Below are 14,312 nucleotides of genomic sequence, written 5' to 3' on the forward strand. Positions count from 1 at the left end.
TAAATCTTGTATCTTTGCAGCCGGGATTATTTGGTGATTACCAATGAGAAGGACCAGGATCTTGGCAAGTACTGTGGTAATAAGACTGGGCAAACAGTTATTGTAACTGGAAAATACACATTGCTAAAATTCCACTCAGACAGCGATCTTCAATACGGAGGGTTTGAGTTGCATTTCACTGCTGTTCCACTCGGTAAGTTCATTGAGAATGTGGCATAATATGCCGTAATAATGAAGTGTTAGTCCTGCTAAAACCGGACTTTTATGGACTAAGTCCACCATTGCCATGGCCGCCAAATTAACACAGGACGATGTTCAAACTGATTCTAATAACTATTCGTTGGTGGTATTATGGCATAATGTGACGTCTTCACGACTTAATTTATTGGGATGTCTACAATCTCTTTAGTTGTAATTCTAATGTTTCGGGGCGAAAAGGGGACGGCAAAAGTCATCGACGGCAAAAGGGGACAACGAAAGAAAGGAGTTTATCGAGCAAGGAATGATCACAAGTTATGTAAACATTTCAACCTCTTAAGAATTGAAGGTGCACTCTAAGTAGGAGTTTTTGATTTATACAAGAAGATCATTTCTAAGATCAAGATTAAATATATTTTAATATATCGATCAAGATTAATATATGTGGACCAGCACAGTGGAAATGATGAGTTACAGCGACATGGTATAGTAATACAGCGGCACCGTCCATACAGAAAGCCGTTAATGTTTCAAAATATTACACATGACTCGTACCTTTGACTTGTACAGTGATAATAAAGAATTTCGTCGTCGCACGCTTATCTTCACATGCAACTCTTGCAAATGTTGTGATTTATAGTTCAGTTTCACATTCGTGCATCCGTAAATGCCCGGGTTAGGACGTCTGGTAAGTCAGTTCACTACACTTTTTATTAAAATGTGAATCATGAAACATTCAGAAAAGTTATTTGTATATGCATCAGATGTAGGATAGATTCTTCAATATCATGGGCAGTTTGTGATTGCTCCATCCCGATTCTACCATTTGGTCTCCTTTAACCAAGATTCACCCAAACACTGCCAAACTTTACGAGTTGATTTTAAATTCATCTGGGAATAATTTAGTAGGATAGGTTGTTGTGTCAGAAACTTGACGTCACTATGGCAACGGCATTTTGACAGGCATGTTTCCCAAATTTGTAATTTTCGCGGTTTTATTAATGAAAAAATAACTTTAATGCAATTTTTTTCACCTTTTTGCGGTTTTTAAGCACAGTTTTATTGATTTTGAGTACTTTGCAGTAATTTTGGGCGGTTTTCTGACGTTTTGGAAAAATTTCGAAATCCAAGATGGTTGATCCAAGATGGCGGCTGTTTTGACATTATGACGTGATTGTAACGTGATGTGACGTCATCATCCCACGCAACGTATACCAAAAGATAGATTTTAGGCCGGACATACTATATATATATTCTAAGTTTCATTGTGTTTGCTTAATATTCTGGAAGTTACGGAGGTGGGCAGAATCCACCTCCCCCCCCCCCCCGGACTAAAAGGATCTAAAAAAGCCCGGTCTGGATAGGGTTAACAGTTATAGAAAAATGTAGTTTTCCCAGAAATGAGGAAACCAGAGAAAGCCTATGGTAGGCCTAGAAACGTGGTGGGTTTTTTTTTCTTCAAATATTTCTTCAACCAGACAAAAACTTACAAAACCGTTATGACCCCCAGTGTCTTTCAAACTATAAATTTTAAACAGCACATACTCTCGTCTTAGTAATAGTACGCGCCGGAGAGCTAGTTAAATTTCGCCCTGGAGTTGTATGGCGGTAAGCGTGAGTTCTCAGTTGTTCTTGATCTATCAGTGAGACTATTGAGAAGTAAGAAAACGCAGATCTATGTTATCCTAGAAATGCTCAACATTTGCTCGCCCGATGTCAGGATCAATTTAGTTAATAATTACACAATAACATCACCGGAGGGGAAGGTAATTGACCACAAAATAATATAAAATAGGTTTAGTCAATCCTAAAAGCGGAGCTCCCTTTTATTAGACTCGGGATCTACGTGATGATACAATTTCAGGCAGCTCAGATTTGTTTTCTTCGTATCTCTTCTTTTTACCGTGTAGCCGCGGGCGGCCGCAGAAAGCGTGCGAACAAAAAAGCCCCGTTTAAGACCTTCAAATTCCCGGACGTTGGGCAACGCCATGGTACGTGGGGCGGACGCGCTGACAAAATCCTGTCACTACCATAGACAGAAATAGGACTTGAGCGCGTGTTCCAATGGGCAACAGTTACATTAATGTGAATGATTTAATCTTATGGTTTACCAAGGCGGCATGCACAGAAAGACCAATTTCTGGAGTATAGCCGCCATGTTGCGCAACGTGGTACGTACGTACGTACGGCGCCCGCGCCCGCTAACTATGCCGCTAGTCATGAGCATGAAAAATTTAATGGATGGTTTCCCTTTTACCATGCTTTCATGATTCTCCTACTTTTATGGTAATGGAACTCTGCACTGCCCCCCGAGTTCAGCAATAAGCAAGTTCAGCGAAGTTTTATTTTGTATTTCTGTCTTACAGAACCATCAATATCGCCTACAACACAATCAACAACAGCAGGTAAAACAATAAATGTAAAAACAAGTTTAGGGAAAGAAAAACCTGCTCATTGTAAGATTCTTCAGCTAATAAGGCGCAGATTGAAAAAAAAAAAAAAAAAACATGCCGCTAACCACTATGACCATGAAAAATTAGATGCGTGGTTCTCCTTTTTTTATGCATATATGATTCTTCCGTTTCAATGGTAACGGGGTTCGCTCTGCGGCCCGAGCTCCGCTGTAATAATTACGTTTGAGTTTAATTTTCTTTCTATCTTACAGAATCATCAATATCGCCTCCTATGGCACAACCAACGACATCAGGTAAAATAATAAATGTACCAAACGAGTTTAGAGAAAGAAAAACCTGTTCATTGTAAGATTCTTCAGCTAATAAGACGCAGATTGAAAAAGAACTTAAATGGGTACAGTGAATTATTAAAGAGACTTAAACAATTGCTGCTCTCTATCCTTTTATAACCACAGTAATCACTGAATGTAAGCCATTAAAGGTTATGCACTCTACGCCCTAAAGGAGAGGAGTTGAAATATCACAATTTAAAAAAGTTTGCGTCATGTATTTACGACACCGCCTTTCGTAAAACACGACGAGCATTTCCCGACAACACGACAGAAATAGAAATCACAAACATTGCACGGTTGTTTTCTTCACAATGATTGGTGAAGCATTATTGAACAGCTTTACAGAGTTGAAACATGTCTCTGATTCGGTTATCCGACTTTCCGCTATCAACTCTATTTATATATTTACGTTAAAGATCATTAAACCGACATTATATTATCAATATAATTAGAAAATGCCTTCACTTAATAAACGAGGGTTGGTGGCTGACGATTTGGAATTTGACGGGCTGAAAACACATTTTCGAACCTGCTTTTTGATTGGTTCACGGTTCATCGTCCGATAAATATAAAACCAATCACGTTACTTTTATTGATGAGGGAAACCCATTCGGGTGCATACAGCAAACTTTGAAGTTAACGCAGTCTCGAACAGTTTGTCGCTGAGCAAATAGTGTTCGGAAAGAATAATCAAAGTTTATTTGTTACAAATGGGACAAAATGCAGCTGAAAAAGTCAGATTGAGAAGCAAGAGCACATGGCAAATATAAGAGAGAGCAACATCACTATTATCATTATGTCTATGAAGTATTAAAGTATTGAATTTTAATCATCTAAACTAACCCTTCTTTCTAAGCCCCCTTTGTTGTCGTTGTTTTTTATGATTTAATTTCATTATCTTTTTCCTTTTCAGTGCCTGAAATATTGCAAGCAGCAGCACAACCATCACAAGAAAACGCGACCGCAAATAAAACTATAGTTTACGTCTCATTTGCTATTGCCTTCATTCTGTTCCTGGTCTTGTGTTGCGTTGTGGGACTTCTGTGCCACAGAAGGTTACATCACAAACGAGGGACAAGGTTATTAATTGTTATTGTGACGTCTGCATTTGAAATGAAACGAAATAAATTCAAAACGCTAAACCAACAAAACAAAAAAAACATCGCCGCGAAAATACAGATAAAGAATTCATGACGTTTGAAGCACTTTGCGTTTAGCTCGTGACGTAAATCATCATGTGTTGCTCAAAGACAAGGATCGACTGAGAGCGAAATCATTTTTTCTCCAACATGAGGACTAGCAATTGAAAGTACGCCACAACATGCCATCTTGTGGCACTGGCTTTTCTGGTTGTTGATCCTTGTTTTTTCGTTTTTCAGAACACCTCGCTCAGCTCGCGACATTATTCCGCTTGATAAGTGGGAACTGCTTCCCGAGCAAATAGAACACGGGGAAGAGCTAGGTCGAGGAGCGTTTGGTGTGGTTTACAAAGCAACTCTACAGAGACGAGTTGGAATAGAAGTGTTTGACACAAGCAAGCGACTTGAACCAAAGAACCAGTGCAAGGTGGTTGCCGTCAAAGTGTTGCAAGGTATATTTCCATCTTTTTCCAAAGCACTACATTGAAGCAAATTTAGTGTCCTTTACGCGCGTACTTAAATTGGCCTGGCAGATGTGAACACAATTAAAAGCCTTATTATTTTTCATTATTCAATAAAAAAGAAAAAGATTATTTTAAGCTTGTTATCAATCTGCAAACAGAATGAAACGTTTTCATCCCTTTTTTCTTATCAACTCAACAACTAGATAATCAACTCAGTAGTTATTCACTTTGCAATTGTCGAAGAAAGTGGACATTGTAGAAACGTGTTTCTGAAACTCAAAAGTGTTGTATGTTCACATTGTTTTACTGCTCTCGAGACCTTTTGTATCATTTGTACATAGATGATCCAAGCGATGAACAAAAAGAAGAGTTCTTGTATGAGATAGAGCAGATGAAGCTGTTGGGTTCACACCAGAATATTGTATCCTTGGTTGGATGTTGCACACTGCAGGAGCAAAAGTTCCTGGTGATAGAGTACGTTCCGTTTGGTGACTTGCTGCAGTGGTTGCGACGCAGAAGGCGATCGGTAAGAAATTTTCCAAGGATATTTAAATAATTTAATGTTGTTTCTGGTGTTTGATGGTAATGAATTTTACTCTTCTTTACAAACGGAGACGAATCAAACATTCTTGAGATTGTGCATGTTAATAATTTAAAGCTCCTCACTTACAACCACCCAAAACCTTGATATCAACCTGCTTCCAGCTGTAGACCTTTCATGGCTAGATGTTTTTGGGACGTTCTAGATATAACAAATGTGTTTTGTCTTCCATGTTCACCCCTAACTTGAAATGGTAAAAAAACTGTAGTAATAGTTCAGAATTATCCATATTCATTTCACTATAGATCAATCGCAACCAGGCCGCTGAAGGCAAAGAAAAGGACAAATGCTATGACAACAAAGAAGGGTTTGAAGAAAGAGATATCAGCAAATATGGCCAAGTAGGTGTAATATCATGCCTGGATAGATCAGGCATGATCTGGTCTTCTGGGATATAGTTGCGTTGTGAAAAGAGTCAGCGGCATAAGTGCCTCCGACCTTCAATGGCACGAGTATGTAAGCTTTGAAATTGAAACTGGTGCATCAAAAATCTGAACTTGTTCTTTGAGATTTCACATGGCTGACTGGATGAAAGAATGAACTTCTCTTGATTATGCATTGCTGCTGTTCTTTTTGTTGCTTGGCTTAATTTATCTTTACTTTTAAGATAATATCATTTCATAACTGGGGATATTTTCTTATTATTGTTTGAAAACGTTGCGTATTTGTCAGGAAGCTGCAGGAGAACGCGTCACTCGGGATGAAAATCAGCCTTCGACCAATACTGATTCATTGATAGCAGGATCAAGATTACAAGTTCACGAAGAAATCGCCATGTCCTCTGGACAACTTTTTGAGGTAAGAATTATTTAAAGGTGTAACACATTGGATTACCTAATTTTATGCTGTTAATTTCTTGCGACTTTTTACAGACATATCAGGAAAATATAGGGTTTTAAAGCATTGCCCACCATTCAGATCCCAGTCTACCAAGTTTTCTAACCTCGGGGGAGGGGCTTCATTAAGAATAAAATGTGGTAACTTATAAACTTGTAAACAGTGAGCTTTCACATTGACTGCCATTCTTTCCGATAAACTAGGTAGCCTTGCCCAATACTGTCTCACTGTTCCTAGCGCACCCTACAAGTGCCAGTCTCCGGTGGCTACTATACTCAGTGTTTAACAACAGACTCGCACACGTTTCTGTCAATTTAGAGCAACAACAACAAATAGTATTCAAATCTTGAGCATGTAACATCAACATGTCCTTTCGGTCCAACAAATACGTTGACGAATAGCATAAAGCGCTGTCATGATCTCATGCTGTACGTGTAGTTTTCTAAAAAGAGGGGTTGTTTACGGTATTTAACAATATTTCAACACTTTTACCATGCAGAAAAACGACGATCAGAAGGAGATCGAGCAAGATCAGGCATTGGAAGAACAAACCTCTCCGATGATGGAATCATCTGCATCACGAGATACCAGAGATGTCATCCTTATCATAACCCCGTCCCCTGAGAATGTTACAGAAGTGAGAAATTGATATCAATCTCTGTTTGGATTTTTTCATCCCTGGCATTTGCATTATGCTTGTTTTGCAAAATAACCTTCTTCAGATTAATGTTTCGTGTCTCAGTTAACATTGAAATCTCAAATCTTGTTTCATCACCTGAACCTTACGGTATAACCTGCAATTGAAAGTTAATTTGTGATATATGATTATCTTTTAGAAATTGTTTATTCATTTTTGCTTTATTCATCTAGAACAGTGCCAATTCTCCAAATCAGGAAAACACAGAACTGCTGTCGTGGCCAACGACATCGAAGGAAAAGAGCGATGCTGACGCTATGTTGCTGTCAACAGAAAATATTGACGCTGACGATGATGAAGCAGACAGCTTTACTTCTCAACAGTTGTTTTCTTTTGCTTGGCAAATCGCAAGGGGAATGGTAATCTTTAAATATGCGTGCAGTAATTATTTTTTAATTACTGTTCAATAGCCACTCTCGATTTTCTCCCGCAAAAAGAGCCAAAAACTATTTGTTCGTCTAGAAGGGGTCAATAGCCACTCTCGATTTTCTCCCGCAAAAAGAGCCAAAAACTATTTGTTCGTCTAGAAGGGGTTTTCGGCATTCGTTTATTAAAGTAATGTCAAACAATCTCTCTTAATTAAAGGAGCTCACACGTGAATTGCCAAAACAACAGGACACACTTCATTTGCAACTATTTATCAATGTGCACTTTTATTTTTTTTGCCTTTTTAGAATCACCTCGCCGAGAAAGACTTTATCCATCGCGACCTTGCAGCTCGTAATATCCTGGTTGGCAGTGATAATCGAGTCAAAGTGTCAGACTTTGGGTTGATGCGTCAAATCTACGAGGACGTGTACAGTGCAAAGAAGACAAAAAAGCTTCCTGTGAAATGGATGGCTCCAGAATCGATCTTCGACAGCATTTTCACCATCAAGAGTGATGTGTAAGTGAAGCAGGGGGCAGTGGATGCCATCTCCACAAAAGGAGTTTCATTATCATATGGATTTAAAGAAAAGACAACTTAAAGAAAAAAATAATCGATGAAGGAAATATATTTCCTTTTTTTATGTCACGAGTTAAGATAAAATCCGAAACGGCAGTCCCAAATTAAAGACTAAAGCAAGCTAGAGGTTGTTTTCTAAACACATAATGCTTTTAGAGTAACATAACAATGAATCCCAAGAAAGGTTTCAAACTGCCTAAAATTCCCACACGTGCTGCTGTTCCCCAGTAATCGTTATCTTTGTTGTTTAACCCTATTCAGACCGGGCTTTCTTGGACCTTCTCAGACCATGAAACTTATAGGATGTATTGTATGTCCGAAACTCTTTCTTTTGGTATACGTCACGTGGGATGGTGAAGTCACATCACGTGACAATTACATCATGATGTCAAAACAGCCGCCATCTTGGATCCGCCATCTTGGATTTCAAAATTTTTCAAAAATGCCTGTAAACCACCCAAAATCATTGCAAAGTACTCAAAATGAATAAAAATGTGCTTTAAACCCGTAAAAATGTAAACATAATGCCATTTAAGTTAATTTTATTAACAAAAACACGCAAAATTACAAATTTGGGAAAACATGCCTGTCAAAATGCCGTTGCCATGTTGATGTCAAGTTCCTGACACATCATCCAACCCTACCAATTTGTTGCCAGATAAATTTTAGGAAAACCTCTGAAAGTTTGGCAGCGTTTGGTTAAATCTTAAAAAAGTTATAAAAGTTCAAAGTCAGCGCGGGCCTCAATAGCCCCCCCCCCCCCGGTCTGAATAGGGCGAAGCGTGCTTTCTGGTCTAATGATATTACATGATTGTTAGTTTCACACACAATTCAAATAGGATCTACTGAATGAATCACCTGAAGTAAATTTATCCAAGTTGAAGGCTAAAATCATAATTGTTTGGAATTTTCAGATTACAAATTTCATTATTATTACTTGTTTTACGGTTTTGGGAAACGTTTATCAGAAACACTGACGGCTCTTGGTGTTTTTATATTTTTTCATCAATAGCTGGTCCTTTGGAATTCTTCTTTGGGAAATGGCCACCATGGGTAAGTTTAAAAATACTCATTGTTAAAATTTAGAATTTTTTTTTTTAATTTCTTCATTTTTTGAAATTAATTATTACTTTTTACGAACATTGAGATAGGAATTTAGTTCGGTTTTACTGTCTAATTTTTCGTTATGTTTGTAAACTTTCCTATTTTTCTGATTCAACTCAGGAGGTGTCCCGTATCCTACGTTGACCAATTCTGAGCTATGTAGGTTGTTGAAGTCTGGTTATCGCATGGAAAGGCCTGATATGTGCTGCGATGAAGCGTAAGTGGCTAAATTTGGTTGTGTTATAATACCTATCTTTCGAAATTGTAAGGACTGATATTTGAGAACTAGAATCTATGCTAGCATTCTTGGTTTGAGTAGCCAATCAGCGCGCGCTAGAAACGCTTTCCACTGTTTTAGGTATATACTAAAAATCGATATTGTAGATGTTTAATATTGAACATGTTTCATCACCAATACCGTCATTAATCTTACTGTTGTCTAACAATCTAAAATAGATATGAATTGATGTCTGAATGCTGGAGGGAGGATCCATCGACTCGCCCCAGTTTCTCGGAGTTGATTGAGCGACTGGAGGTGATAATGACGGAGGATGTGCCATATTGTGACGTAAGCAAGCACGATGAATCCAGTGCATACTACAAAGTGCCCGCTAAAGTTGATGAACACAGCGTATAAGAAAGCGACAAAGAAAACCATGGTGGAATGCACAACGGACGAAAAACCTTACAAGGTCTAAAAGGTCCAAATTTATCCTAGATGCATCGCGCACCATGCAAGGAGCAATTTTCATAAATGAAAATTGTACCCCGGCATTTTATGTGAGAGCGAGTTGAAATGCTTCAATCTTCTTTCATCCTTGTTTTTTTTAGCTAAGTAAAGCGATTTGACTTTTTAACGTCGATTTTTATGTGTAGTTTGACTTTGAGACAAGAACAACCTTTTCAAAACAAAACTAAACGTTCGTAAAGCATATCGGTTGAAGGTGGGCCTTTAAGTAATTGAAATATTCTCTTTTTAATACGATAAATTTTAAGAAATAGTTAAAGAAAAATTTGAACATAGTGTTCTAACTTCAAAACGAGTATTGTTGTTGCAAATGAAATGATACTTTTAAAACTTAAGTCTTAATTGACCACCTAATTACTTTAAATGATAAAGGGACATGTTTTATCCTGCTTCGATCGATGCTTTTTGCAAAGCCAAATTAACCGAGAGCTCAGTAGCTCAGTAGCTGGAACGACATATTGTAATAATTATTTGCTTAATATAAGCTTACGTATTCGTTATTAACCCTCGGACATGTAGGGGGAGGGGGGTGGATGCCACCCCTGACGTTCTTTTTCGATTTTTTTGAAAAGGAGATTTAATGTATAATACCAAAACGTTCATTAGGTATTCATTCATCCACTGCAAAAAAAATTTTATATATATATATATATCTATATGACGAACATGTGCTCATGATTTTTGAGACTTTCTTTTGGTTTGGGTATTGACTACTGAGTGCAAAATAATTTCGCTGCGCCTTTAAAGTACGAATACCAAGGGGATGGGTTCCATCCACCCCCTTGTGCCACGGTACGTGTTTGAGTTTGCTTGTACGCTCGAGGGTTAATACTGGATATTATCATCAGCGACTGAATTTTAAAACATAGAATTCGTTTTGAAGTACGTAAAAATGTTGAAACTATAAATACTTCTGGAATTTTAATTAGGGTTTTCCGATTTAGCGGAATTTCGCACCTATTTTCCGCGCTTATTGAATCTGCGAATTGGACTCAATTTTGAAAACTTTGTTTAAAACTCAAAGTCACTCAGTGCTTTTGTTCTGTAACGATGCGTAGTAGTAATAAGCTAGTCAGACTGCATTCTCAAATCATTTATTAGCCATTAGGGAAAAAGTGTTAGGTCACTACCTTGACTTTGCTTTTTCTGATACGCAATGAAAACCCAGAGAAATATCGCTAGTGATGTGGATCGGGTACCCAAAACACTGGTCGTGACTGGTAGGTTTTCTATGTGTTCGAGTTGGGCACGTAAACAAGCAAACAAGATGCACATCAAGGCATCCGTTCAACGACGATAATTGCTTGAATGTGCACCGAACAGACATGAACTGGAAAAAGGACGCCAATACAAATCAAGGATAACTTGATCAACAACGTGTGAAAAACACGAAAACATGTTCTATCGCAAAAACCGTTCTAACGGTAATCGTGAAAATTTCATTCATTATGCCCGATTGAGTAACCGTATACAAGTTAAAAACTCGTGCTTCCTCACGCCCAGGCTCGTGCATTTCTCACTTTCCTCGTGTTTGGCAACCCTCAAGATGATAAGAACCACTGTTTTTTTAAAATTTTACAAACAAAACCGAGAGGAGCCAGAGGTCCGAGAGGAGCTGCTGAAATGGTACCTCAGTTTTGACAACTAAAAACTGATTTTTTCGACAGTTGACGGTAAAAAGATGTTTGACTTTAAAAAACCCCATTGAGACGCAATCTTTTTTGTCTTGTCTCAGTTGAAAAAACCATTCCTTGCTCGAATCCTTCGTTGAGCAGAAACTTATTTACAAGAATGAAATAAATTTGAGCGCTGCAGATGTATTCGTAAAGTGCACGTTATCATGGCTGAAAAGTTGGTAGTACTGAAGAAAATTAAGGGTTAGACTGCAAAACAGTCGTATCTTTTGCGAACGCGTACGGTCTTCTCCATTTTACTTATCCTTTATATAGTCGGTTAAATGATTTTCACGGCCATTTTCCGCTAAATCGGAAAACCCTATTATAAAGCTTCATAGAATTTCTTAAATAAGTAAACAATAAAAAGAAATCTAAACAAAAAATAACCAGTTTGAATAAAATGTAGTACTTTTATAGTACACCGTACTCAAAAGAGAACATGTAAGTAGCGTAACGGAGTACAGTCAACTCTCTCTTAACGGACACCTCTATAAGACGGACACCTCCATAAGACGGACACCTGTTTATGGTCCCTGCCGTTTTTCAGTCATTTTACTATAACAAAACTCTCTAAAAGACGGACACCTCTCTAAGACGGACAACGGACACTTTGAAACCGCTAACGGACACGCACGAGAAGTTATTTGTTAGTGAATAATACTTCAAAACTTGGTATCGAGTCAGCGTCTTTAGAATACCAAACTTACCAAAAACATTCCGCTATTACGTATTACCTCTCTGCGTATGGGCACCAAAGAGGTAGTTTTCTACTTACAGCATTACCGTTTGTAATGAGCAAATGAGACGATTTTCTGATATTATTTTTGTTCCACTTTTTAGGTTTTGCTAAAGTGAGCGACTTAAAACAGACGTGAATTCGTTGTGTATAGCATTTTAGCTTTATCATCTCAACATTTTTGGTGTCAGGTTAACTCGACTCTCTATAAGGCGGACATCTAAGACGGACAGTTGGGACCGGTCCCGACGGTGTCCGTCTTAGAGAGAGTTGACTGTATGTCACAAGCAACTGAACACCACATGGCGGCGAATGACACTCTTTGACAGGTGACTGTCCTAGTCGTGTTCGCATAGATTTATTGAAGTGCTATATAAGGTAACTTTAGGACGTCTTTAGAACAGTTTAAGTCTCAAAATGGTAAAAAAGAACATTTAGCCTCAATATACCAAAATTAGTCGTTCTTATACAAATAGAAATACATGTAAATGAACTTGGACGATTATTACGTACGGAAGTCTAGCTTCAAAAATCACAAAGTGTCAAATAACTTCATTTTCAGTATTTAGAATGCCTGTTGTGCTAGTGGTGTACGATGTAAACTGGAAGCAATATTAAAAAGGGGGATCAGAAATTTAAAATCATGTTGACACATGCCAACTTGTCGGACCAGTTTTGAGGCCCCATTAGGGGGGGGGGGGAGGGGTCCGAGTATCCCATATCCCATTATTTTTGTGGCCTAAATATCCCGTATCCCATTAATTTCCATTAGTTCGATATCCCACAATCTCTTTTCTTAACATCCCGTATCCCTATAATTTTTCCCTGAAATATCCCGTATCCCTATAATTTTTCCCCCAAAAATCCCGTATCCCTAAAATCCCTAATGGGGCCTCAGTTTTGGTTACACCTGCAGGTAAACTATTTTATGTTTATATTGGTCAAATTCAGAAGCTGAGTTGGGAACTGCCAAAGTCACAAGTCTAGCTGTAGTTAGACTAGTTGTCAGCCGAATTGAAAATATTAAAAATTAAAAGTTAATGTAATCTACGTCAAAACTGTCTTTCTTTGTTTGTGTTTGTGGCGACCATTAAATGTGCAGGAGTCGGCTGGTGTGAGGTCTGGTACGAAAAAGTGGCCAGACTTTGCAGTTCTCTCCTGAGCACTAGCCCGCTGTTCGCAAGAGCGCAAAGGGCCAATTCGCGATTAAATTTTAAACAAGGGTCAAATTTAACCCAGCTCGCTGCATTAGGTCTTTTATCGGCCGATTTAGAAAATAGAGAGATTAAGCATGACATTATAAACGGAAACGCGAGCTTGCCTTAACTTTGTTACCTTTTTTATCGAATTCCTAAGTTTAACCTTCATTAAAATAATTAAGAAACAAATCCCACATTTACGAAAAGCACAAAACTACTCTTTTCCGCGTACGAACGCCGAACGGCAGATGGCAAAAGTTGACTTTTTGCCGTTTTCGGGAAAGACAAAGGTCACGCTTAATCTCTCTAATAACAAATTCCAAAAAAATAGGTTTTATGGCTGTATTGTTGCGGATGGGCGACGAAAAAGTTTTACAAAAGGAGAAGACGAGCAGGGTATTGTTTGGAAAGAGAGTCCATAACCTAACCTACATCACCAACCCCCTCGCAGCGACATCACTCTCTCTCCGCTTTTAATTAAGTTACAAAGTTTTATAAGAAAAATAGTAAGGCGTAAATGAAGGATCAAAAGGTATAAATCCTGGAAATCTTTCAGTTTCTGTAGCTTGACGTCACTGGGGGTCCTTCTCAACTGCTAATTTGTTGCTAAGAAAGAATTCTGACCGCCATATTTTGAAAACCAAATCTCCTACGGATAAAATTTTTGCACAACTTTGTTCAATTGAAGAGTCCTTCAAGAGTTTCAAATCACGGATATATTTGACAAGTCACGTGACCGGAATAGAAAAAATCCTAAAACTGAAAGAGCATAAAGATCTGAAAATTAAAATCAGTGCCAACAGATGAAGAATGTCCACGTTCTTAATGGTTTGTATTTTTTTTTTAATAAAAGTCGTATAATTTTTAAAGTTATAATGCATGGCGTATTAAACACCCGTATTCGTGGTATTATCAGGCTTTCTACTGCAGCGTTCCAACTTACTTGTAGACGGTTATTCCATACAAAGGATTAGTTATGTTTCTCTAATTATTTAATAAGTTGGAACCCTACCTTCCACCCGCCCCGACCCAAGTCTGAGGGAATTTCAATTCTAATGCGTGGTTTAAGACTGCCACTAGTTCGCGCGCGCAATATCAAATTTTTGAATGCAGTTGTCCTCCCCACCAAAAATTAACCGTTAAACATTACTAAACGCTCCAAAAAAATTGTCACCAAGAACCATCTTTAGAAATTTCGTAACAAGTACTCTAGATCTGCAG

The 14,312-nt window shown here is 38.1% G+C and overlaps 1 protein-coding gene across 1 annotated transcript in view; it reads left to right on the forward strand.

The window, feature by feature from the left end:
- Positions 1-9,689, forward strand: part of LOC144655945 (uncharacterized) — a 28,489-nt gene extending 18,800 nt beyond the window's left edge. The window contains exons 9-22 of the mRNA XM_078516137.1: positions 21-193; positions 2,565-2,603; positions 2,864-2,905; positions 3,858-4,023; positions 4,324-4,535; positions 4,889-5,073; positions 5,394-5,489; positions 5,821-5,946; positions 6,485-6,622; positions 6,856-7,041; positions 7,357-7,568; positions 8,641-8,681; positions 8,853-8,949; positions 9,189-9,689. Of these exons, the coding sequence (XP_078372263.1) occupies positions 21-193; positions 2,565-2,603; positions 2,864-2,905; positions 3,858-4,023; positions 4,324-4,535; positions 4,889-5,073; positions 5,394-5,489; positions 5,821-5,946; positions 6,485-6,622; positions 6,856-7,041; positions 7,357-7,568; positions 8,641-8,681; positions 8,853-8,949; positions 9,189-9,369 (1,894 nt within the window). The 3' untranslated portion in view covers positions 9,370-9,689. The remainder of the gene's footprint in view (positions 1-20; positions 194-2,564; positions 2,604-2,863; positions 2,906-3,857; positions 4,024-4,323; positions 4,536-4,888; positions 5,074-5,393; positions 5,490-5,820; positions 5,947-6,484; positions 6,623-6,855; positions 7,042-7,356; positions 7,569-8,640; positions 8,682-8,852; positions 8,950-9,188) is intronic.
- Positions 9,690-14,312: the final 4,623 nt, after the last annotated feature.

This window comes from Oculina patagonica, chromosome 1 (genome assembly GCF_052425735.1).
Source record: "Oculina patagonica isolate OP01 chromosome 1, crgOcupat, whole genome shotgun sequence".
Taxonomy (NCBI): domain Eukaryota; kingdom Metazoa; phylum Cnidaria; class Anthozoa; order Scleractinia; family Oculinidae; genus Oculina; species Oculina patagonica.